Consider the following 26,472-nt stretch of genomic DNA (forward strand, 5'->3'; position numbering starts at 1 on the left):
GTTAGGGTTCAGGCTTGGGATCCTAGGATCCTGGGTTCGAATCCCGGTCGATCGCTGAATTAACACCAGGGCGGTTGACTCAGCCTGTCATCCTTCCAAGGTCGGCAAATTGAGTACCAGCTTGCTGGGATGAATGATCCAGTGTGTACCCCGATCGATTTAGAATAGGTACACCGTATCCCTGCGCATCGTAAGAGGCGACTAAGGGTTGGCGTCAGGAAGGGCATCCGGCCATAAAAACATTGCCTCAAAACAGGGCCCCATGAGGTCGTGGGGCCCGCAAGGCCAACCCCCACTCTAGCGGAGAAAAATGGCCTTAAAACGATCATTCATATTCATTCAGTCATCTGTTCTCTCAGCCCAGACAAACAAACGCATGAGAGATACTTGTTTATAGTACTGTATCCAGGATTTGGCGGTCCTGCTCATGCCAGCAACACGTTCACATTATTCATAGATAAATGTTGCTGACTTGCTTGACACACTCTTCGTGAAGGATTTTTTTTTTTTTAAATCAGAGTGCCTCTCTTGATCGAGTAGCGACTTGTGCAGTGTATTTAAACGCTCCTTGTCAATGTCATCAATACAAACCGATGTTCAAAGAAAAATATTTGTGAGTGCTGCCTGGGTTAGAAAATGGGCGCGCAAAGCAAGCGAGTACGAGTGTCTACACATCACAGTCATCACATGCACAACCGAACCCTTTGCATATTATTCAATGCCACTCCCACACATGATATTCCCAGTGGAACGTAAGACATAATTGGAAGCCAGCATTGCAAGTCCAATGAAAATGTTTCCAAATTCCTCTGATGCTGCCACAATCTCCGTTGCCTTAATGTAAAGAGGCTGAGCGAATGTTATAAGACATGAGAGTATACTCTGATTTTCACACTCCTTTTGGGCAAAGTGCATTTTCAAATATGAAGGAATATCCAAGAGTAAATATGAGTCTGAGAACTGATGAATAATCTGAAACATAATCTCAATTGTCAAGGTCATTATTTGCTGTTGAAAACTTGATATAGGATGATGAAATATATATATGTATAAAAATATATATACATATATATAATTGTCAAAAGTAAAAAAAACAAAAAACTCGAACACCAATGGGAGAAGTGCATAAATATTGCATGCGATTATATGTTGATACGTAAGAATTCTGTGTAGGAATTGTCAAGAGTTCTGCGACTTCCAGGTCTGGTTCAAAATTTATTTAACAACCCTCATATTTTTATGGCATAGCCCATAGGGCAATGCCGTCTGGAACAATGTTTGTCTGTCCGTCGATGTATTATGTAAATATGTCCGTCTCTTCCGCCAGCATTTTGCAGGTTTATTCCCTTTAAAAATCGTTTTCTCTGCAACTGTTGGTCCGATTTACATGATATTTTCACCGTAGGAGCACCTCCTCCTGTAACATTTTTAATGATAATTATGATGTCATATGGTATGGGCACCATTTTGGAAAACCGAAAAATATTCCACCTCTATATCTCCAAATCTGCTATATGGAAAGAATTGAAGGGTGGCTAATTGTAAAGTACTCCCCATGGGGAATAACATATGTTAATGATGATGTCATAAGTGTCTTCATTATGACATCATAAATCGACAAGCAAAACGTTTGATCCGATCCATATGAAATTTCGTGAGTGTTCTTGGAATAAACTGGTCGAGAAAAAAAAAATGATGATGTCATCAGTCATGTTTCAGCAGCCATATTTTTACGGCATTGCCCTATCGGTGTGTATGTCTGTTGTCTGGTGTATGTATGTATGTCCCTCACAAGCATCCACCAATCAGAGCTGAGGATCTGGTCACATGACAGGGGGACAGCAAATACTCCACTCAGCTATTAGACTATTAGTCTTGTTTTTACAGGATTAACAGATAGAGGAAAAAAGTAAGGATGAAAAAAAAAAAATCAGACGGTTCCCCTTATTCTAGCAGCAAATTTTCATTGTTTTGTGAATGAAAGGCCAACTACATGATGAAAAAGCAAGTTAAAGAATGAAAATAAAGAAGAAAAAAACCACACTTGGTGGCGTAATGATTAGAGCGTCTCCTCTGAGTCTGGGAGCTCGATGGTTCAAACACCGTCCGAGTCATCCGAAAGACTTCAAAAATGGTACGTGCTGCTTCCTTGCTTGATGCTCAGCATTAAAAAAAAAAGGGATCGAGTTAGGGACAAACGACCATAACTTGGCAATCATAACGCAAGCTTTGATGGGCCCAATGGCCTCTCCTGCATCAAAGTTCCTTGTAAGGGATTTCAATTATTACTACAGTGCCTGTATCTATCTATAATTCCAGTAATCTCTGTCTGTCTGTACGTTTGTCTGTGACCGCTGTTTCTCGACAACCACGGGTCCGATATACTTTTAACTTGCCAGGTATATTGCTGGGGACCCGAGGATGTGCCTTTTCAAGGTTTCATATTAATCGGACAATTACTTACCGAGCTATGTCCAAAAAACGATTCAACCAATCAGAGAGCAGCGAACGATCGCGTGTGCCGAACGTGGCGGACACACTCTGCCTCGGATGGCACATTTGAGAGCGTATTCATTTATTTCACGTTTGCAAACTATGTTGGCGTTAAACTATGTTTTACAACTAATAAAAACGAATTTGCGATTCATTCGCTTTCCTGCGCGTTTGTGCACGCGATGGCGATTTCTTTACCAAACTCCGGAAGCCGTTCGCTTTGGACCAAACCATTGCATGTAAATAGAGGGGGGGGGATATAATTTTAGATATAGATATAGTACGGGCAATGCCCTAGTATAAAATAATGACAGTACTGTGGTCACAACCTGCGACATAAAATATACATCTTTCACCTCCTCTGTCCACCCAACTCCCTCATACATTCTGTTGAAGGTATTATACAATTATGGTAATCTCCAGGAGTCTTCAAGGTTTGGTTCAATATCAATTACGAGTCTGACGGGCAGCTGGGTCTGGTTTCACACCACCCCCCCCCCCCCCCCCAAGATATTACGTAGCACTTGAAGACATCCCCCCTCCAACACACCCCATCCCTTCCAACACTCGACACAAACAAAGCCAATGGAAATCTGACGCAACAAATCTGGGCAGTGTATAAATCAGCATAGGCCTACAGGCCTGATATCTTAGGCCCACAAGAAAACCAATATGGTGGCCATATTATTTTGGCTCGATCCCATGGTGGGTGGATATATGTTGTATACAGATATACAACAAGAACTACAATAACAATAACAACAACATGCAGCTCTTGCAGACCTGCCACATGTCAAAGGTAAAAAGGGATTTGAATTTTGTAAAATGTGCACCTGCAGTTAGTGCCACCAATACAGGTTATTGCCACATGCTGTGCTTTGTGGTGGCATAAGCAACAAGAGCAATGGGAGGTTTTGCTACCCTGCCAAACAGCAACCTTGGGGATGAAATTTCCGACACTTCTTTGCTCTCCCTCTCCATTCTTTTCAGTTTCAGTTGCATTATAACAAGAGGCTGAACATACATCTGATCAACCTGTTACCAATTTTACGACTAAGTCCTGAACTTTCAAGTGAGAACCCCACATGGCTTGCAAGCAACACATACTTATGAATACAGATAAACAGAGATGAAAGAAAGGAATGGAGGGAGAAGTGGGTGGGGGTGGAGGGGAATTGATACAGATTTATGAGTTGGCCTGTTTGTTATTCCCAGATGAATAGGTAGTTTGTGATTTTGATCTCCCAGGTTCAAGCCATGTGTGTTCAAGCTACTGTGTGGATTCGTGCATAGTCTTTTAATGTCCTTGCAATTAATGTAAAAGGTAAATCGGTGTATTCCAATGACCTTTTTCTACAGATGTGATACTTGTGCAAGCTGCTCCATGAGCCTTATAGTCATGAAAAAAATAAAAGGGAAGAAGACACAAGAGAAACTAGACAGCCAGGAGAGATAGGCAGAGATAGACATAAAGGCACATCCGAATACATTGTACGCATTATCAGGATCTGCAAATTGTTGAAAATTATGGGGGAAACGCATGCTTGCAGACGCGGATTGTGAAAGCTTTTAGAGTGCAAGATTGCAAGTGGTTTTGCAGGCAAAAAGGTACATTTTCCGCTTGTAAGCAAAATATCCCCTAAAATGCTCAACATCAAGTTGCAAAAGGCACTGCAACAATCGCTATCTTTTGTGGTATTGTCAAATCGACTCTCTATCGCCTGCAAAGTGCATCAAGCTGTTCCATTTTTGATGAGTAAATTATTTTTAGGTAAAGTGTTGTAAATAAATTTGAACTGCAATAATTCTCCTACAGCCCTTGTAAAAGGCAAGGTAAAGCTTCCCAACTACACATATCAGCACATTCCAGGTTTAAGCCCACAAAGTTAGAAGGTGCAGGAGCTGCACAGAGAGGCCAAGTAATGGATTGACATCTCTAACACACCACTTGCGTTTCAAGTCGATTCCCTGCAATAGGTTGCATTACGTAGGAAACAGGAGAAAGCAATAAAGCAGAGGATAAAAAGCCAGCATATAGTGAAAATAAACAAAAAACAAACAAACAAATAAATAAACACCTTATCCCACACAGTGTTCATGTATATAATTAAATTTAAATAAAATAGATTGTAAAGGTTGTATAAAAAATTAATTCCGAAAGTATACTGCTGTTGATGCACCTTTTAAACAACAACAGGCATTTTAAGGCCATTTTCCCTGCTAGTGCGGGGGTTAGCCTTGCCATGCGGGGGTTACCCATGATAATCTTCTCCATTTTGCCCTATTTTCTGCATCTCCCCTTGTTAACCCCCTTGCCCACATTTCTTCTTCCACCACCTTTAGCCAAGTCTTTCTCGGTCTTCCCCGTCATCTACATTAATTTCCATCACTCTTAATCAGTCACTTTCTTCTCATCATCATCTCATCATGATCATCATCATCTCATCATCACATCTTCTCAGTCACCAGTCACTTTTATCCTTCCTCAACACATGACCAAACCATCTCAACCTGTTTCTCTTCACAGCATCCATCACAGGCTCTATTCCCAACATATTTCGCAATTCATCATTTGTCTTCCTCTCTCTCAACGATACTCCACACATCCACCGAACCATTCGCATTTCCACCCTTTCCAGCCTTCGTTGCTGCTTTACGTTCATTACCCATGTCTCGCTCCCATAAATCACAACACTTCTCACACATGCAGCATACACCTTTCCCTTCAGCTTCAACGACACTCCCCTCCTCGTCAGCACGGCACTCAGTTCCCGAAACTTCTTCCATGCACATCTCACTCTAGCAACCGTTGCCGAGTCTGATCTACCTTCTCCATTCAGCATTTCTCCGAGGTAGCAAAATGTTTTCACACCTTCCAGCTTCACGCCATCTCCAAGATCCAACTCAACATTTCCTCCATCTGCAGCTCCCTCTGTGCACACCTTACACTTGAATGTAGCTGCCACACTGGTTAATGACCCTCTCAGACTACTACATTTTTGATGAACCCACTCAGTGCACATTGTACATTGAATGGAGTTCACTCCAACACCCTTCCTGCACACAGCACACGGCCACTTCCCAGTTCTTTCCACCTCACCACATGCTTTACCACTTGCCATCACCTTCGTTTTTCCGATATTCACTTTCAGACCTTTTGTCTCCATACATTCCTTCCACTTGTTCATCTTCTCTTTCAGTCCATCCATACTTTCCGCAATAAACACCAGATCATCTGCATACAACAACTCCCATGGTAAACCCTCTTTTACATTACGAGCCAGCACCTCCATCACAGCAAAAATAGTAGTGGACTTCGTACCAACCCCTGATGCACTCCCACCTTCACCTCAAACTCACCACTGTTCCCGTCCTTCGTCCTTACAGCTGTGCACGCTCTCTCGTACATTGCCATCACTACTCTGATCAACCATTCCTCCACTCCTAACTTCCTCAATGCCCATGTCACTACTTCGTGTGGAACCCCATCGAATGGTTTCTCCAGATCAACAAACCCAAGAAACAACTTCTTCCTCTTCTAAATGTACTACTCCTGCAACTGCCTTAGAGTAAAAAGTGCATCTGTCGTTCCTCTGCCTGGCATAAATCCAAATTGCATTTCGTTGATCTTCACATTCTTCCTTATCCTCCTCTCCAACACCCTTTCCAATACCTTGTATGGAGGGACGAGGATACTCGGTTCCCAATCCACTGGAATGCGGCCTTCTATCACCCCCAGATTGCAGATCTCTGTCATTCTCTTCACACCCCAACTTCCCGCTGCCTTCAACACATCTCCCACAACTCCCGTCGGCCCTCCTGCTTTTCTACTCTTCGTTGCTTTTATCGCTTCCTCAACTTCCTTTTCGGTTATCTTCTCTGTCGGCCGTAAAACTGGGTTACTCTCGATGTTGCCAACCCATTCATTCTCTGCATTCAACAGCATTTTCAGATATCTCTTCCATCTTCCTTTAATTCCATCTGGGTCCACAACGATTTGTCCCACTTCATCCTTCAAGCAACTCACCCCCATCACATCGCACCTCTCTTTCGCTATCTGCTTTGCAATGCTGAATACCGCTCTCTGACCGTCTTCCGAATCCAAGCATTCTCTGAACATTTTCCTACATACCTCCTGCGCCTTTGCTACCTCTTTCTTTGCAGCCTTCTTTGCTGCCTTATAACTTTCATGTTCTGCCTTTTCTGCCCCCGTACCCTTCACCTTCTGCCACTCCTTGAACTTCTTCCTCTTCTCGTCAATCCTCTTTCCAACTTCATCATCCCACCACAATGTTTCTGAGTGCCCCGGTGGTCCTTTTGTTGATCCACATACCTCACCAACGGCTCCCAACAGACTATCTTTCATTGACATCCAACCACTTTCAAGCTCAACCACATCATCCTCTGCCATACTCAGCCTCTCTTTTAATGCCTCCCTCACTGTCACCTCTTTCAACCTCCACACCTTCATTCTCGGTTGGTACTTCATCCGCCGAGCTCTCCTCGCACCTTTCACCCTTATGTCACAGACAACCAAGTGGTGCTGTGAAACAGCCTCCTACCCCGGGATCACTTTTGTGTCCAGGTGTCCCCTATCTCGCCTACGCAACATCAGGTCGTCAACAGTTGTCGTCGACCCACATGACGTTTATGTAACAAGCTTATTATCCTCTTTCTGGAACTGAGTATTACAAATCAACAAACCAGCTCCATCAGCAAACTCCAAAATCCTTTCACCTTCGTCATTCCTCACACCATATCCATAACCCCCATGAACTCCCTCAAAATGGTCCATACTCCTTCCCACATGTCCATTTAGGTCTCCTCCTACCACAACAACTTCCTCATCTTTCACGTTTTCCATCAGCTTCTCTATCGCACACCAGAACTTGTCCCTCTCTTCATCGCCCCGACCGACCTGCGGAGCATATCCCGAGATGACGTTCACCAAGAGCTTTCCAATCATCATTTTCACCATCATCAACCTTTCACTCACTCGAGTTACACTCACCACACTGTCTACAAACTCCTCAGAAAACAGGACACCAACACCATGCATGCCTTCCGGGCACCCTTACCACACAAACTTGTATTTCTGTCCCTGCCTACCCTTCACCATTCTGACACCACTTCTCTTCCATCTCGACTCCTGCACACAACATATGTCCACTCTTCTTCTGACCAATACTTCCACCACTTCTCCTGATCTCCCTGTCATTGTCCCTAAATTCCATGTCCCAAACCTCAGAAACCGATCTCCACGTCGGGCATCAGACGTTTTGTCGTCATAAATGAAGTGATTTCCACCCTTGCTGCGATCGGGTTCCCCACCTTGAGTTTTGACGAGAGGGAGTGAGGTCCCCCACGGGGTACTTCGGGCTGTACCCTGCCCATGTGTAGTTGTAATATTGTCATGGTTCCCTTTTTGAGGCAATGTTTTTATGGCCGGATGCCCTTCCTGACGCCAACCCTTTTCGTCGCCTCTTACGACACGCAGGGATACGGTGTACCTATTCTAAACCGGGGTACACACCGGGGTGCCACCGTCTTAAGCACTATCTAATTTCACATGTTACATGAGCTAGTTATTCATGCCTGTTGTTTGTGTCCATTATGATGTCCTTAAAAACAGAAAGTTTCCTGTTTGGAAAGATTTTCATTCAATTTTGTTTGACTGCCAGGCAGACAGAAAGAGTAAAATATTATCTCACATGTGTGATCTCTGCGCATGAGCGAACGGGACGAATTGAGAGCCATAATATGGTAAAACATTAGACAAGTCTTCATTCAGATTAATGTTCCAATTATAACATTGAATTTAAATCATGTTGTTCCTCAATCATAAACTGACATTTGTGGATGGAGGAACAGACAGAAGTGAACATAATGCTTCACCCCACTTTTCGATTCGGGTTCACGGGGTAAAAAATAAAAGGGATCGCAAAAGAAGGACAAAAAAAACAAAAAACTTTTCATCTTAGAAATTGAAATTTGTAGCTCATTAAACCAAGATGCTTCATGCTTTAATGAAACACCAGGAAGAGGACTAAGGACTAAGGACTAAGGACTCAGCCATCTGCGCATGCGCAAGATTGGAGGTCTCGTCTCTTCAAAGCTGTCCATGCGCGCTCGCTTTCGAAGTTAAGTAACTTTTCACAAGTGTGTTTTTGTCGAAACTGTATCTTTCTCTCGGTGTATGTACCTATTGGGGTGTCTTTAATAGTATTCCTGGCGTTGGTTTTTCATACCTGTGTACAGAATCGTCGGTCTTTCTTATCGCGTATTCTGAGGCCTAAGTGTAGTACTAGGCTACCGTGTCCGACCTTGGCTTGAGGCTTTGTTTTTGTCTCAGCGGTTCTCCGATCGCGCTGCAATTACTTTCCGGTCTCTGTTTTTCACGGTGTTTTCATCCCATACTTCCTTGTTTTAAAATCTCAAAAAAAAAACAAAAAAAAAAAAACATTTCCTTCTGTTCTTATTCGTTTATTCGTTCTTATTTGTTCGTTCGTTCTTCGACCACGTTGTTTGTGATCACGTTGTTAAAAAATGTCTCATCTGACCCCTGAAGACCTGTATTCTGTCATATTCTATAACACCTTTTTCTTCTTCTTCTATAAAAGGATGCTTTCGACTTGCTCACCAAATCTATTCATTCCAAAAAAAAATTCCATCTCTTATAGTGCATCTTTCATTCATTCCCTAAACTCTCCAGCACTCCATCCTCCCTCCAGCGTCCTCAAACGTATTTTTGACTCGAATGTCTCAAGAAACACATTTTGCAATAAATGTTCGTTTCCCATTAATCGTACATTTTTCAAAATCCCATCACCCCAAAATCCCATTTCCCATCACCCCTCCCCTCTAAATATACCCCCTTGCCCCTCCCCTCCAAATCATCCCCATCACCCATCTCTTTCAAATCTTCCCCCTTGCCCCTCCCCTCCAAATCTTCCCAATCACCCATTCCTTTCAAATCTCCCCCCACACCCCTCCCCTCCGAGACTCTCCCTCGCTCCTCCCCTCCTAGACTCCCCTCTCACCCCTCCTCCTCAAAGCGTCCTCCCCGCTTCTTCCCCCTTCCAACTTTCACCTTCATCTCCCTCAACCTTCTGCCTCGCTCTTCCCCCTCGTCAAATAACACCTCACTGCGCCTCTCCCAATCACCATCAAACCTTTTGTCTGCCCCATTCTTCCCTTTCTCCAAGCTATTCTGTAATCTCCGACACACCTTCAACAGCTCTCCCTACCTCTTCCTCCTCTTCCACATCTTACCCTACCGCTCCCCCCCCCCCCCCCTGTTCTGTATCCGATGCTCCCCCTTCCTCTTCCTTAACAGTATGGACCTCAAACATCCGGGGCCTTCGCTCAAACTTGTCTGATCTCTCCATACAGGTTGCTTCTGACAAACCAGACGTGATCTGCTTAACAGAAACTTTCCTCCTTCATGATGTCTCTGATTCCTTGGTATCTCTCACAGGTTACTCCCTCCTCCGGTATGATAGACCTGAGCCTCGTCCTGGAGGTGGGGTTGCTATCTTTATAAAAAAACTCTCTTCCTCACTTATACAAGTAAAAATTTGAGAATTTGTGCTTATATAAAATGTTGGAAGCATTTCGTGTTAAAAGTGGTTAAACAAGTTTTATAGGATAATTCGAGGGTGCTGAATTCAAAAATGCTGTTTAACCGGTTCAATTTTGGAGTCTTAACCTTCAAATTGTAAAAAACAAAATGCCACCATTTTCAGCATATTTTTTGCCATAACTTGAATTTTAAGCAACATAGAAGGCTCAAAATAGTGGCAATACCCATGTTTGTGATACTGAGGATTCCAAATTTACTGTTACCTAAGTTGTAACTAGTTTGGTTTCGCCGCCATGTTGAATTCCAAGATGGCATTTGGCATCGGAGAGCATTCAACATTCTTTGCTTAATGCAGAAAAACTTGGACAGGTGCAGCTGGATGAGTTTGTTGATCAGCGCCTTCTTCAGCCTCCTGATGGCACATGTCATATCAATTTCAATGCCGCTTTACATAGGAACAAAGCACAGACTTTCTCGTCTCTGTATGCTGTAGACTGCAAAGAAAGCAAAGGCAAATAAACGACCATCAAGGCAGATAGAAACATTCTACAGCGACTTGTGACAGCTTCCAAAGCAGGGCGTGTGATAAACCTGGACCTGATTCTGCAGCATGAACTTATGCCTGTGCCAATTTCACTTGCTGCCATGAATGGGAGTCTACATACAGGCAGTAGCGGTAAATCTCGACTGGCAAATGAGTTGATTCAAGATGTCTCAACCCCAGAACAAGTGACATTAACTGGAAGTACTTGCTTAGTAATTGATGGTCAAGCACTGGTGATGGCTCTTGGAAAGCCCAGCGGAATAACCACATTTGGTGAATATGCAGATGCGTTTGTGAATTCAGTGTTTGCCATGGGGAAAAAATTTGAGAGAGTTGACGTAACTTTCGACCGATACCAGCAGGATTCCATCAAGACTGGAACCAGAATGAAACGTACCCGGGCCTCTCGACCAATACGTCGGGTAATAGAAAACCAAAACGTTCCTCTACCAGACAAATGGACCAACTTTCTCTCACTTGGAGAGAATAAGGCAAATCTAGCAGAGTTTCTTTCTCAGCAGCTCATGACAAATGCGGTGTCTATTGCACCCACAACACTTATAGTGGCTGGAGGATTTGCACAGATCACAGACGTGAAATCTTCAGATCCAGAGATGGACACATCATCCCTACAGGCCAACCATGAGGAGGCGGACACACGACTTGTTCTTCATTGCGTCGACACAAATGCTGAAACAGTGGTGGTTTTAGTGCATGACACTGACGTGCTGGTCTTGTTAGCTGCTCATTTTGATAAGATGCCATGCACTCAGCTGTGGATGAAGGCAGGAACTCTTAAGAAGCCAAAATACATTCCCATCCACAAACTCCACCAGAAACTGCCACCTTGCCAAGTGGAAGCGTTGCTGCCATTCCATGCAATTACTGGTTGTGACAGTGTGTCACAGCTTGCTGGCCACGGCAAAAAGACAGCCTGGAAGGTGTTTCAAACACACAGCCAATTGTTGACAGATCTAGGCACAGAAGATATCACTGAAGAAGTAATCAACGATGCAGAAAAGTTCATATACCGTCTTTACAAGGTACCCGATGATGTGGACAGATGCGACAAGGCACGTGTAATACTCTTCTCTAAGGGTTGTCCACAGGAGACTCTGCCACCAACATCAGATGCAGTGAGACTACACATAAGGCGCGCACATTACCAGGCTTTTATTTGGAAGCACGCAACCATCGCTACTCCAGTACTCCCCCAAGTAACAGACATGGGATGGACATACATCGATGGGAACTTGGTGCCGAAGTTGATGACGCTATCTCCAATTCCTAAGGCGTGTCGCAAGATAGTAACATGCGGATGTACCAAAGGATGTATAAATGGCCGTTGCAGCTGCAGAAAAGCTGGGCTAACATGCACAGGAGGATGTGCATGTGCATACAACAGACAACGAGAATGCAGAAACAGAACAGACTAAGATAGACAGGTAAACATTTGAGAATGCCAATATTGAGCGATACGGTATTTATAAAGTATAATTACTAAAAGGCAGCCATTTTGGAACTTTACCCCTTTTTTAAATGCACTTTAGAAATGATTTAATATCATTTTTTTTTGTTCTAAAGTAATTAAAAGCGCATTTGACCAGTGAAAGTGATGTACATAAAAAAATACACCCCAGAAATTACCAAAAATATGGCGGCCATCTTGGAATTCAACATGGCGGCGAAACCAAACTAGTTACAACTTAGGTAACAGTAAATTTGGAATCCTCAGTATCACAAACATGGGTATTGCCACTATTTTGAGCCTTCTATGTTGCTTAAAATTCAAGTTATGGCAAAAAATATGCTGAAAATGGCGGGCATTTTGTTTTTTACAATTTGAAGGTTAAGACTCCAAAATTGAACTGGTTAAACAGCATTTTTGAATTCAGCACCCTCGAATTATCCTAAAAAACTTGTTTAATTACTTTTAACACAAAATGCCTACACTATTCGAAAATTCTCAAATTTTTACTTGTCTAACTCGCCCTGCACTGCCCTCTCTCCACCTCACCCCCAGGAATACCTTTGGCTACGGCTTCCCCTTCGCTCCCACCTTTTGTTCATATGTGTGTTGTACCGTCCACCAAACAGTGATGACTCCATCTACATCTCGCTGTCTGAGAATATGGACCAACTTCTATCTACCCATCCCAACTCTCTCTTCCTCATATGTGGTGATTTCAACTCTCACCATGCCAGTTGGCTGGGTGTGGGTACCTCTCTCACCAGCCATGGCTCTTCAGCAAAGGACTTCTGTGACTCACTGGGACTGACACAATCTGTCAATTTTCCGACCCGGATTTCAGTCAACGGAGCATCTTCTCTTCTGGACTTGGTTATGACTAACTTCCCTGAAAATGTCTGCTGCTTTCTTCTGCTCCAATCGGCTCTTCTGATCATGTGCTTGTTAAAGTGGACATCTCTCTGACCATTCTCAGAGAGCCTCCTCAGCGTCGACGAGTCTGGCATTTCACTCAGGCCAACTGGCACGGTCTTCAAGCAGCCATCAATCATCTGGACTGGTCTCCCATCTCTACTGCCTCTGACATAAATTCTTCCTGGGAATTCTTCCAAAGCAAACTGCTCTCTCTCATGCACAGATTTATCCCATCTCGTCTTCTGTTGTCATACCCTTCCTCCCGTCCATGGTACACGGCATCTTGTGGTGAGGCTATTGCCCAGAAACAACTGGCTTTCGTCTCCTGGAAAGCAAATCCAATGGAAGGAAATCTCATTTCTTTTCACAAAGCCCGAAACAAGTGTGTGTCCACCCTCAGGAGAGCCAGGAAACAATATCTCTCCGTTCTCAGGACCGAACTCTCTTATCTGTCTCCCTCTTCCAAATCCTGGTGGCATCTGGTCAAATCTGTTTCTGGTGTTTGTTCCCCCTCCATCCCCTCCCTCACCTCAAATGGCCACACGGCTGACTCCGCACGTGAAAAAGCTGAATGCCTCAACTCTGTGTTTGCCTCTAAATCATGTGTCCCAAACCCATCCCTCTCTGTACCCACCGTACCCAGTCGTACCCAGCTGCTCCTGGACTCTGTGTCCTTTCCTCCTGACAAGGTGGAAAGGTTTCTGTCAACCCTCGACTCGGATTCTGCAACTGGACCTGACGGCATCAGCCCACGGGTCCTAAAATCCTGTTCTTCCGCTCTTTCACTCCCTCTCTCTGTTCTCTTCACCCTCTCTTTTGCTCAAGGTCATCTTCCATCTGCTTGGAAATCTGCCAACATCACCGCTTTGCACAAAAAGGTGCAAAAACAGATCCCAGCAACTACAGACCAATCAGCCTTCTCCCAATTATCAGCAAAGTCATGGAATCCATCATTGCTTCAGATATGAAATCTTTCCTCTTCTCCAATGGCTTGATCTCTGATCATCAATTTGGTTTCAGACCTGGACACTCTACTCTGGACATGCTGCTTCTGCTTTCTCAACAATGGATGGAGGTCCTCAATGCCAAACAGGAAATTAGAGCAGTCTCCCTTGACATATCACATGCCTTCGATACGGTCTGGCACCCCGCTCTGCTCACCAAACTCTCCTCTTTTGGTATCCATGGAAATCTCCATGCATGGCTGGCGGACTTCCTCTCTAGTCGTAGTCAACTTTGGCCCTGAATGGGTTTCTCTCATCTCCTCTTCCTGTTCAGGCTGGAGTTCCACAAGGCAGTGTTCTGGGCCCTGTGCTTTTTCTGGTCTTCATCAATGATCTCTCTGACTCTCTTGAAAATCCTCTCTATCTCTTTGCTGATGACTCTACTCTCTGTCACTCCATTCTTCATCCCTCAGATCGGCAGTCTGCAGCCTCCTCATTCTCTGCAGACCTGGACAAAATCACAGACTGGGCAAACAAGTGGAACATGTCTTTCAATCCTGACAAATATATACACTCTTACGATGTCTCTCCGAAAAGACCGACTGGACAACCCTCCCATCCACTTTCTGAATAATCCTCTCCAAGAAGTTCTGTCACTCAAGCTTTTGGGTCTCACTATCTGCCATGATCTTTCCTGGGAAAACCACATTTCAAATCTGGCCTCCAAAGCCAGTCGCCGACTGGGCATCCTCCGTCGTGCGCAGTCCTTCCTTGGCACACCTGAGCTCCTCACCACATACAAGGCTTTCATCCGCAGCTCAATGGAATACTGCTCTCCCCTCTGGGCTGGTGCTCCTGCCTCACACCTAGCTCGTCTTCACGCTGTTGAAACCAAAGCATTCAGAATCATTGGAATCTCCCGCGATGAAGCTAACTCCAAGGGCCTCTCACTCACTCACCGCAGGCAGGTTGGTGGTCTTTCCGTCTTCTACCGACTCCTCTCTGGCCTTGCCCCCCCAGCTCTCTCTGGGCTCTGTCCCGCAAATATTCCTACAGGTCGCACAAGATCTGTCTGCAACCCTCTTATGGTCAAACTGCCAAAATCAAGACTCTCTGCTCACCTTCACTCCTTCATTCCTCTTTTCTCCTGCCTCTGGAACAAACTCCCTCACTCTCTTCAATCCCACTCCACCCTCCAGGTCTTTAAAACAGCTGTTCACCACCATCTCTTATCTTCCCCCATCCAAAACCTTGATCTTTTCTACCCCCGCTAATTTCACCCCAATTCCACTTTTTTGAAATGCCAACTTCTGTCCTGGAAGTCCTTGTGTTTTATACTTCTCCCTCCCCCCCTCCCCCTTCCCACGCCTCCTCCCCCCAAGCCCTCTCCCTTCCACACATCTCCCTGCTCTCAAATGTTGTGTTTGTGTGCTTCCCCTTCTCTCCCCATCTTGTTTTCCGCTCCCTCTTTTTATATATTTTGTTTGTCTGGTTGATTTGTTTGTGAAGTAAATGTTAGCTCTTTCACGAGCCTCGATTCAGTATACAAAAAAAAAAAAAGAAGAAAAAAAAAAGGGACTTTGATGGAAGCATGATAGTGAGTGTGAAAACCCCCAGACAAATATATTATTTATTTAATGCACGAAAGTTTGTTCCTCCTTTTATCTGCTCTTGCAAGCAAATACAGGTCCTGATTCTGGACAGCCAACCACCACCAGCCTGCAATCATTTTTTTTTAGCCCTGATCCAAGCCAATGCCTTAAAAAATATACAGTACAATTAATTCCACATACATACCAGAAAGCAGCAGTATTTTGCTAAAATCTAAACCACATGAATCTACTCTGATGCATTCATACAGCAAAAATGATCATCCTGCAAATTTAGTGGCAGTTGAAGTACTTGCATTCGCTGCATTTGGGAAGCAATGCAAAAGCATTTTCCAGTTGCAGAATGGCATTAAATCAAGCCAAGGCAGTGAAGACAGCACAGCGAAGAGAGCATAAAGGACACATTGGCATGTAAGGAAGCAAACAAACAAACTGGAATGGCACTCGATAGAGCACAAACCTCCACCAGGCTAAACTGTTTACATTTTGTATCCCACCTATAAGCCGGAACTGGATCCGGACCTGAACTAAAATTTAATCGACTTGTTCTTGTCCCCAATCAAGGTTATCCACCTAGTTTGGTCAGAACTCATCCACAACCTTTTGAAATATTGTGCCATATATAGTTTTTGGTCCTATTCCTCAATAGTGAAGAATCACTTTAAAAATTATAGGATCACGATCCAGATGTTCACAAAAATCGAACCATTTATTCCTTATCACTCACCCAACATGTCCACCAATTTTCGCCCAAATCTGTCTGCAACTTTTTGAGATACCCTGTTCACAGACACTCAGACAGACAAACAAACAGGGCTGAAAACATAACCTTCGTCTACCTGCAGTGGCAGAGGTAACATATCAAGCTTGTGGAATTCATCACCGTCCAGTTTGAGGGTTGGTGACAACTTGCTTGGCAACAATTTGAGGGTTAGTGACATCTGCAGGCTGTCCTGAGCGGGAATCATCTCCAAGGCGACTCGCACACACATTTCAAGTCAGCCACCCATTTGGCTTACAATGTAGAATACAAGTGCACCTTCACTATTCATGGCCATGATGTGTTCATGGATTTATTTGAAGGTGTCACCTTCTTCATTAAGAAATTTGATTACATCACGATATTCAATTTTTGCAAATTCCATAAGTGCCAAATTAAGGAAACAAATGCAGAAAACATGCAGACATGTAAGTGTATTAATGAGAAAGAAATGTGGCTCGAGGGCACCAACAAATAACCTGTTTCTGGAACGATTGAATGCCCCTCGTAAATTGATCTTGGTCCCTACACATGCCAAGCTGAAGACCAACTTACCCCACCCCCCGCCCCCCCCACGGCAACCCCCACCCTTACCCCCACATGGAACCTGTACATTTAGACTAATTCTCCTCTCCCAACCTTCCCATCAGCACTAATAATAAATATATGGTACCTGAGCAGACTTCCTCTGCACATGTATGCGATGCATTTTTTCTGGATAGAATTTCTCCTGCTCCTCATTTGAGGCTGATGTCTTGTCAGGGTAATTGCATTCCCTCCTATTTCTGGTTTACATCATGTAATTCCCTAAGATTAATGTGACATGACATTCATCCACTATCAGCAGCTGCAAATGCGAACTAAAAGCATACATGCTGCTTTTCAGGGGCACTTTAGGTTGACAGATCGAGATCTGAAACACAATTATTAATGGGAGTGTTGCTTGGGAAATGCAACGGGTGCAAAATAACAGCAACGGAAAGAGATAGAAAAGCTGGACACAGGTAATCAATAGGATGCTCAAACTTTGGAAGAGTGACGATGCAAAAACAGTTCAGCTTAAGGGCAGAGTTTAAACCGGGCTTTGGTTTATATCAATGATCACACCGCTTTTTGGGAAAATCTTCTGTACCGCTTTGCACTCATCGGACAGCTCCTTGTTTCAGTGACATTATTTTAGTGCTGGAGAGTCTTACATTCTACAGCTGGATATAAAATGTGTGCAGGATGGCCAACTTGATGTTACGATTACATCATTTTGAACCATGGTTGCAATTGTGTATCAGTGTCCAGCACTGTAGTTTATTGACAAATAGAATGAGAAGCTTGCACTTTACAACCAACCAACTATAGCTGACAGCGGTCCTTGCTTATCAACAGTGCAATCGTAGGCGTTTCAGTGGGTTTACTTAGTCCGGCATTCGCACATCACGTGAAAATCTTAATGAGTCTCAGACTGGAATGTGATCGTGTTTGCAATTGCTCTTCTAAGTCTCTATAGTACGGTCATAATGAAAAATAAATAATGAAGCAGACCAGGCAGTCACAAAAGTAATCAACCTAAATGTTTTTCTTTAAAATTACGAAATAAGGTAGAAACTATAAAAGTATTACAGGGGGACAGTTTAGCTACGGCTGATTAAAAACAAACATCCAACGAAATGGCGGTTCTCCCTCCCATAAGTTTCTGTATGTTTTGTGGCACGAGCACATCCTATTCTTTTGGTACTAAAAAGCTCTGCTGGCACCAGGAGCATGTTCTGTTGACCAATTCAAGTAAGAGCATCAGATAACTCAAAGCAATAACTTCAAGCATCCTGCTGCTGAAGAAAACTCTGTATGAGGTTGGCCAACCTGTTCCAAATCAATACCCAGCACTATCGTTCTCTCCAGTTGCACTTTTCTTCCCCCCCCTCTACTCCCCATAAACATCTCTCTCTGTATATCTCATCCTGTATCTTTCACTCCCACCCCTTCCCCCCACAAAACTATATGGTTAATCTATATATACAAAAGAAAGTTTGTTTGTTTGTCTGCACGCGCTAATCTCCTGAATGGTGAAAGACAGGAGGAAACCTCTAATATAAAAAATATCGGGACGGGCACCGGGAAGGTTATAGGCTAGGTGGCGAGGCCGGTCGGGGCCCACCTCGGCCGGGCTGGGCCCATTTCGCAATTAAAAGCTGAGCTGAATTATAGTAGTTAATGCATTCAAAAAGAACCAAAAATGTCGGGACGGGCCCCGGGAAGGTTATAGGCTAGGTGGCGAGGCCGGTCGAGGCCCACCTCGGCCGGGCTGGGCCCATTTCGCAATTAAAAGCTGAGCTGAATTATAGCAGTCAATCTTCTACGGCCGCGAGTAAAAGCTGAATTATAGTAGTAAATTCATTCAAAAATAACCCGGGCAACCCCGGGTGCTTTCGGCTAGTCCTTCTATAAATAGTTGAAACACAAAAGAGGAATGACATGCAATCCTTGAGATCCCAGTCCTTGGTCTGTCATGACCTCCACACCTTTAAGGTGACCGACAAGATGGGATGTCTCCTTGAATTTCCTCCCTTGGATGTCTTGAGCTATTAATGGTGCATAACATGTTCATCCAAAGTTCAATGAAGTACTGCTCACATCTGTGGGATGGTGATGTTGCAACTTATCTTGCACACCCAGAGACAGTGTAGTTAAAAGTCCTGAAGTATGTATTTAGTATCTCTTGGCCAGCAGGCTACAGCACTTGTTGGGTTTCTCTCCTGTCAACAGCCGGTTGGTGGTCTTGCAGTCTTTTCCCTTTCAGGCCTTTGTCCCTCCCTCGCCCCAGCAGGTCGCACAAGCTCGTTTGGCAACCAATACAATGTTATGTTCCTGAAATAGTGTCACTCACTCTCATTTTCTCCCATCTATGGAATCGTCTCTTTAAGTCCATCTAACCTTGTGCTTCCTCCGTTTTCCCCAAGCTACTGTTAGCATATCGGACATACGCTTAAAAGCTAGGCTGGAATGCTTAAGTGTTTATATGCTTGTAAATTGCTGAAATTCTGTGTATCAGTGAATAGTGACTCACTAGAGGTCCTGCTTTCGCAACAAAATAAGAAAAAGGGGGTGGAATGCGCTCGAATGAACGATTTAACTGTCATTGAGAAATTTACCACTCGATGAATATCTGAGATTCGACCATCAATGATTTGATTAATTCCATGCGATTTTACGCTGTTAAAAGACATTTTGAAAGCAAAATGCAACTATTTTGGGAAGCTAGATACTAGATGCCATCACATCCCCAAACAATTCTTACATTGTTATGATTTGTGGCACGTTGTGTTCATCCATTCAGGTAATTTGAGGGTTTGGAATTTTTTTTCCTTCGACAAAACTGGGTTCCCTCCAGTCCTTAGAGTTGGTAAACCACTAATATCATGTTACCTGCAATTCTATCCATGGATGTTATATTTCAACGACCTCTCCAATCTATCCAGCTATTAATTTTTCCCGTAATTACCATTGATTGGCTATCCTATCTCTCGACATGCTGCTAAACCACTTATCCTTTGCTGTCTCTTCTTGCCTTGCCTCTGTCTCTCGTGCCAGCTTGGTACTCACCTCTTGGCTTATTGTGCAATGGTCTCTCTCCCTCGATGGTCAACCTTCTTAATGGGCTTTGACCTCTGTATTTCAAACAATTCATGCAAACTTGACTGCTGCCAGGGGAATTTCGGATAGTATGAAAAACACAAGGAATTTGTCACTCCTTTATGGCTTGACAGGATGGTGAAGAGGCAGTGCACTTGCCCTTGAGCTGTATTGTCCAGGTTTGGTTGTTGACCAAACTATAAACTTGGACCAAACCTGCAATCTTGGAATTTTCGCAGGCAGGGCACATTGCATCAATTAAGTACGCCATCCTTCATGGGGAGGAGAAACTCAGTGTCCAATCTATTATCATTCGCTGGTAGACGTTAAATATACCAGTGTGTTTCTTTTACAAAGAGGTCGACCAGTACCATAGCAAAATGACAAATTCCTATCCAAACCAGTTGTTGGGCTCCACAATGCGCAACCTCACTCACATTAGGGCTACGGTATAGCATTCTCTACCCAGTATGGAAAAGAGATCCAGAGCATGTTGGCCTGGGTTCAAAACATGGCCTGGGTATGGTAGCAATAACAACAGGGGGTTCATACATTTTTAGTGTGCTTTTTAAACTTTGGGGGGCAGAGGTGTCGGGTGAGGAGGTGGTGATCAAATTTCTGCTGATTGAAGCAAAAATAAAAGGAAATGAAAAAAAGTGAAATTTAACCTTTGCATGCACACCAAGCATGATTGGATTTCAGCATGCATCTTCAACCACTTGAAGCAAACAAAAGAAGAATTGATTGAAAGGATCTGAAGATAATTTTTGCTATTTTCTTAAGCATCGCAAAACAAAAATACGCAAATACATAACACAAAACTATGACTGGTGATTCATTGGAAAGTGTTAACACAAAGTGTTGATTAGAAAAAGGCAGAGAAAAAGAAGACATAACAAAAATGTATAATACGATAAACCCTTCACAGCATCAGCAGGAGGTATTAGAAAGACCTGAATCCTGTCCGAGTGCATTGTTTTAAAGGCAATATCTCATCCACTCCAAGTAAGAATGAGACTGCATGGTAATGTTCATCTGTTATGTGGGTTATAACCTGAAGTGATCGATTTGTCATGTGCAGCGCAGATCGAGTCAACGATACTCACGAAAGATAACCTGGGACTACAAAACAAACAGTTCCACACATGGAGGACAATGTACACAAAATACACAATTCAAACCAAGGTAGGGCTTCTGATGTCCAGGAACAATACATGCAATCTTCAATGCTTTCACCCTGACACGTGGTGCTTGTAGTTACTCGAAGTCAATGGGGGTAGTTACCTGGACTGAGCCGTTGTGAGCAATGAGCTGATTCTTCATCTCCTCATTCCAGAGTCCACGATCAGTCAGGTCTTTCAGCAGATGTGGATTCAACACCTTAAAGGCAAAACAAAGGAAAACGAAAATGTCAGGAGAGTTCATCAGTTTTTACAGGGAGAGCAAGGGAACATATTTAAAATGAATCTGGCACTCTGGCCTCGAGTTTGCATTCAAAATTTAACAAACTCAAATCTGGCATTGGCATCCAGAGTTTAAATAAAACAAACAAACAAAAACCTGGTCTTGAAGAAGTAACCAAGATGGTGGTGAATCATGCAATTTTATGATTTTAAAGGGTAACCCAAACACTCAGACCACCTCGACCCTAATCTATTCCTTGATACCCTACAAAATAGATATGGTTTGCCTTTTTCTGATTTGAGCTTTATCACTTAGGTAATTTTGCAATTAAAAGTCTTAAACTTTAGTCAATTAAAATTAAAAGTTTGCAACTGGACCTGACGGCATAAACCCAAGGGTCCTAAAATCCTGTTCTTCCGCTCTTTCACTCCCTCTCTCTGTTCTCTTCACCCTCTCTTTTGCTCAAGGTCAACTGCCATCTGTTTGGAAATCTGCCAACATCACCTTTACACAAAAAGGTGCAAAAACAGATCCTAGCAACTACAGACCAATCAGCCTTCTCCCAATTATATTATCAGCAAAGTCATGGAATCCATCATTGCTTCAGATATGAAATCTTTCCTCTTCTCCAATGGCTTGATCTCTGACCATCAATTTGGTTTCAGACCTGGTCACTCTACTCTGGACATGCTGCTTCTGCTGTCTCAACAATGGATGGAGGTCCTCAATGCCAAACAGGAAATTAGAGCTGTCTCCCTCGACATATCACGTGCCTTTGATACGGTCTGGCACCCCGCTCTGCTCACCAAACTCTCCTCCTTTGGTATCCATGGAAATCTCCACGCATGGCTGGCGGACCTCCTCTCTAATCGTAGTCAACGTGTGGCCCTGAATGGGTTTCTCTCATCTCCTCTTCCTGTTCAGGCCGGAGTTCCCCAAGGCAGTGTTCTGGGCCCTGTGCTTTTTCTGGTCTTCATCAATGATCTCTCTGACTCTCTTGAAAATACCTCTATCTCTTTGCTGATGACTCTACTCTCTGCCACTCCATTCCTCATCCCTCAGATCGGCAGTCTGCAGCCTCCTCACTCTCTGCAGACCTGGACAAAATCACAGACTGGGCAAACAAGTGGAACATGTCTTTCAATCCTGACAAATCTCACACTCTCACGATGTCTCTCCGAAAAGACCGACTGGACAACCCTCCCATCTACTTTCTGAATAATCCTCTCCAAGAAGTTCTGTCACTCAAGCTTTTGGGTCTCACTATCTGCCATGATCTTTCCTGGGAAAACCACATTTCCAAGCTGGCCTCCAAAGCCAGTCGCCGGCTGGGCATCCTCCGTCGTGCGAAGTCCTTCCTTGGCACACCTGAGCTCCTCACCACATACAAGGCTTTCATCTGCAGCTCAATGGAGTACTGCTCTCCCCTCTGGGCTGGTGCTCCTGCCTCACACCTAGCTCGTCTTCACGCTGTTGAAACCAAAGCGTTCAGAATCATTGGATTCTCCCGCGATGACGCTATCTCCGAGGGCCTTTCACTTACTCACCGCAGGCAGGTTGGTGGTCTTTCTGTCTTCTACCGACTCCTCTCCGGCCTTGCTCCCCCAGCTCTCTCTGGGCTCTGTCCCCCAAATATTCCTACAGGTCGCACAAGATCTGCCTGCAACCCTCTTATGGTTAAACTGCCAAAATCAAGGCTCTCTGCTCACCTTCACTCCTTCATTCTTCTTTTCTCCCGCCTCTGGAACAAACTCCCTCACTCTCTTCAATCTCACTCCTCCCTCCAGGTCTTTAAAACAGCTGTTCAGCACCATCTCTTATCTTCCCCAATCCAAAACCTTGATCTTTTCTACCCCCGCTAATTTCACCCCAAATCCACTTTTTTGAAATACCAACTTCTTTCCTGGAAGTCCTTGGTGTCCTGCGTTTTATACCTATCCTGCCTCCCCCCCAAGCCCTCTCCCTCCCACACATCTCCCGATGTCCCTGCTCTCAAATGTTGTGTTTGTGTGCCTCCTCCCCTTCTCTCCCCATCTTGTCTACCCCTCCCCTTTTTATATACTTTGTTTGCTTGTTTGTTTGATTTGTTTGTTTGATAAATGTTAGCTCTTTCACGAGCCTCGATTCTGTATACAAAAAAAAAGGTCGAAATCTTCATCTTCTTCATTCTTAGCTGTGACATCACACTGAGAAGTCGACCGCCATATTTGTACTATCCACGGTTTACATTGCGGTACGATTTAACTCAAACGGTGAATAAGTTTCGATTTTCCACAATTGTGCAAAGTCGATGCGTCCTTGGTGTTGGGAGTAATACAAACAAAGATGGTTTCATGCTACATCTAGAACCGTGAGACCCTAAGTTTTACCAGAAAGTGGACAAGATTTGTCTGAAATACCCGAGTGTGGATTGGGCCGACAAAATGTTGGCTTTTGTGCTCGGAACATTTCATAGAGCACTGTTATGATATGTTATGAACAGAGAAGATTAACGATTGAGAGAGGATGCCATCCCCACGATAAAGCAGAAGAAACAGCTGTTGCTCAAAACTGCAGGACCATCTCTACCCAGCTACCAGTACATGCACACTGGCGATTTGAGTGGTGAATCTAAAACATGTGTTAGCTTGCGGGCGACCAATCTCGTCTCCCCACCTACCCCCCTTCCCTTCCATCTACCTCCAAGCATCATTCAGGTGGGACATCGACACGGCACAACACAACACAGTACAGTACAGTACGGCACACACACAGCATGGACATGGCACGACATGGAACTGACATGTTCAATAGGACATGGCACGGACACGACACAGCATGATCACAAACACAAATGGTGTCCTGGGAAAGTATGAAATGGGATGATCCTGTACTATACAGGACACCCGGTCAGCCTGAGACGGTGGGACAAAGCATCCGTTGCCTATTGTGCCAAATGTGTCTGGACGGTGTCTGTGGTGTGTAGTGCCCGTGCTTTATCGTGCTGTTTTTATGCTGGAGTAATACAACCAATTAATTAATTAATACAAAATACCTGTTAAACCGTCAATGGAACAGAAAAACAAAGCCTACCAAGTACCAATCTATAGTGAACATGCGACCGGAGTTTTCATCGGCACGACTAACACCTCCATTGTCACCATCTTTATCTGAATTGCTTGCACTGATCCATTTCAATATACTGAGAACCTTCAGAGTTGCTAATAATAATAATTCATTTATTTTGTATAGCGCTTTTCAAGAAGCCCAAAGGTGACGGTGGAATCAATATTGGAATCCGAGTTCGAAATACACGGTTTCTCTATGTAAGCTGCCATTTGGATCAAAGTGGGTTCTCAGTGTGACGCCACTGGTGAAAATCGAAAATCGACACTTTAGGGCTTTTTGGCACTTTGTCCTTGGCAAAAACAAAGTTCAAAAAAGTTGTCCCTTTAAAATTCAAAAAAGATATATATATATGTAGTGTCTGTGTTGTCTTGTCTAGTCTAGTCACTGAACTACTCCCTCAAACTTTTGTGAAATCGTACCAAACCTCTGGTATGCACCTATCTCTCCCATGGGTATGTACTAAGGGTATTTTTCGGGAAAGTTATTTGAAAAAAAAAATTCAATATTTTTTTGAAAAAATGTTTTTTTTTCAACTTAAATCTTCAACTTAAATTGTTTATAAAATGTAATATCACGTATATTACAAATGCATTTGTGCAATATAATTGTTTGTATTATGATTGATGTAAACCATGACAAAACAACAACTCAGGTACAGTCATTTATCTATATATTTACATATCTGGGCAGTGTCTGTGTTGTCACTGAACTACTCCCTCAAATTTTTGTTTCCGTGGTTGTAAAGAGTTTTTAATAACGTGGTGGTGAGGTATTTTCAAACATGTGGTGGTGAGGTGTTTTTAATCACGTGGTGGTGAGGTGTTTTGAATCACGTGGTGGTGAGGTGTTTTGAATCACGTGGTGGTGAGGTGTTTTGAATCACGTGGTGGTGAGGTGTTTTGAATTACATGGCGGGTGAGGTGTTTTGAATTACATGGTGGTGAGGTGTTTTGAATTACATGGTGGTGAGGTGTTTTGAATGACGTGGTGGTGAGATGTTTTGAATTACGTGGTGGTGAAGTGTTTTGAATGACGTGGTGGTGAGGTGTTTTGAATTACGTGGTGGTGAAGTGTTTTGAATGACGTGGTGGTGAGGTGTTTTGAATGACGTGGTGGTGAGGTGTTTTGAATTACGTGGTGGTGCAGTGTTTTGAATTACATGGTGGTGTGTGGTTTTGAATTACGTGGTGGTGAGGTGTTTTGAATTACGTGGTGGTGAGATGTTTTGAATTACATGGTGGTGAGGTGTTTTGAATCACGTGGTGGTGGTGAGATGTTTTGAATTACGTGGCGGTGAGGTGTTTTGAATCACGTGGCGGTGAGGCGTTTTGAATCACGTGGCAGTGAGGTGTTTTGAATTACATGGTGGTGAGGTGTTTTGAATTATGTCGTGGTGAGGTGTTTTGAATTACGTGGTGGTGAGGTGTTTTGAATTACGTGGTGGTGAGGTGTTTTGAATTACGTGGTGGTGAGGTGTTTTGAATTACCTGGTGGTGCGGTGTTTTGAATTACATGGTGGTGAGTGGATTTGAATTACGTGGTGGTGAGGTGTTATGAATTACGTGGTGGTGAGGTGTTTTGAATTACGTGGTAGTGAGGTGTAATCCTCCCAAACTTCCAGTCTGCAACGACCCCGCCCGTATGTATGTGCTGAGGGTTTTTTATTTTATTTTTTCAACTTTAATTGCTTATAAAAGTCCATTCACATGTTATCAGAAGTAAATATATTGTATAGATTACATCATTTGTGCATCTATCTATAATTCCAGTAATCTCTGTGTGTCTGTGTGTTTGTTTGTCTGTGACCGCTGTTTCTCGACAACCACGGGTCCGATATACTTGAAACTTGCCAGGTATATTGCTGGGGACCCGAGGATGTGCCTTTTCAAGGTTTCATATTAATCGGAGAAGTAGTTACCGAGCTATGTCCAAAAAACGATTCAACCAATCAGAGAGCAGCGAGTTATCACGTGTGCCGAACGTGGCGAACAGACTCTGCCTCGGACGGCACATTTGAGAG

At 43.7% G+C, this 26,472-nt stretch overlaps 2 protein-coding genes across 3 annotated transcripts in view; both read right to left on the bottom strand.

Moving 5' to 3' along the window:
* Positions 1 to 26,472, bottom strand: part of TIMM10B (translocase of inner mitochondrial membrane 10B) — a 512,565-nt gene that overhangs the window by 209,183 nt on the left and 276,910 nt on the right. The gene's annotated exons all lie outside the window — the stretch shown is intronic.
* Positions 1 to 26,472, bottom strand: part of RRM1 (ribonucleotide reductase catalytic subunit M1) — a 400,603-nt gene that overhangs the window by 56,445 nt on the left and 317,686 nt on the right. For both annotated transcript variants that reach the window (XM_078775295.1, XM_078775291.1), the window contains exon 18: positions 21,225 to 21,320. In XM_078775295.1, the coding sequence (XP_078631421.1) occupies positions 21,225 to 21,320 (96 nt within the window). The remainder of the gene's footprint in view (positions 1 to 21,224; positions 21,321 to 26,472) is intronic.

The sequence above is a fragment of the Myxine glutinosa genome, chromosome 1 (assembly GCF_964187855.1).
Source record: "Myxine glutinosa chromosome 1, kmMyxGlut1.1, whole genome shotgun sequence".
NCBI lineage: Eukaryota > Metazoa > Chordata > Myxini > Myxiniformes > Myxinidae > Myxine > Myxine glutinosa.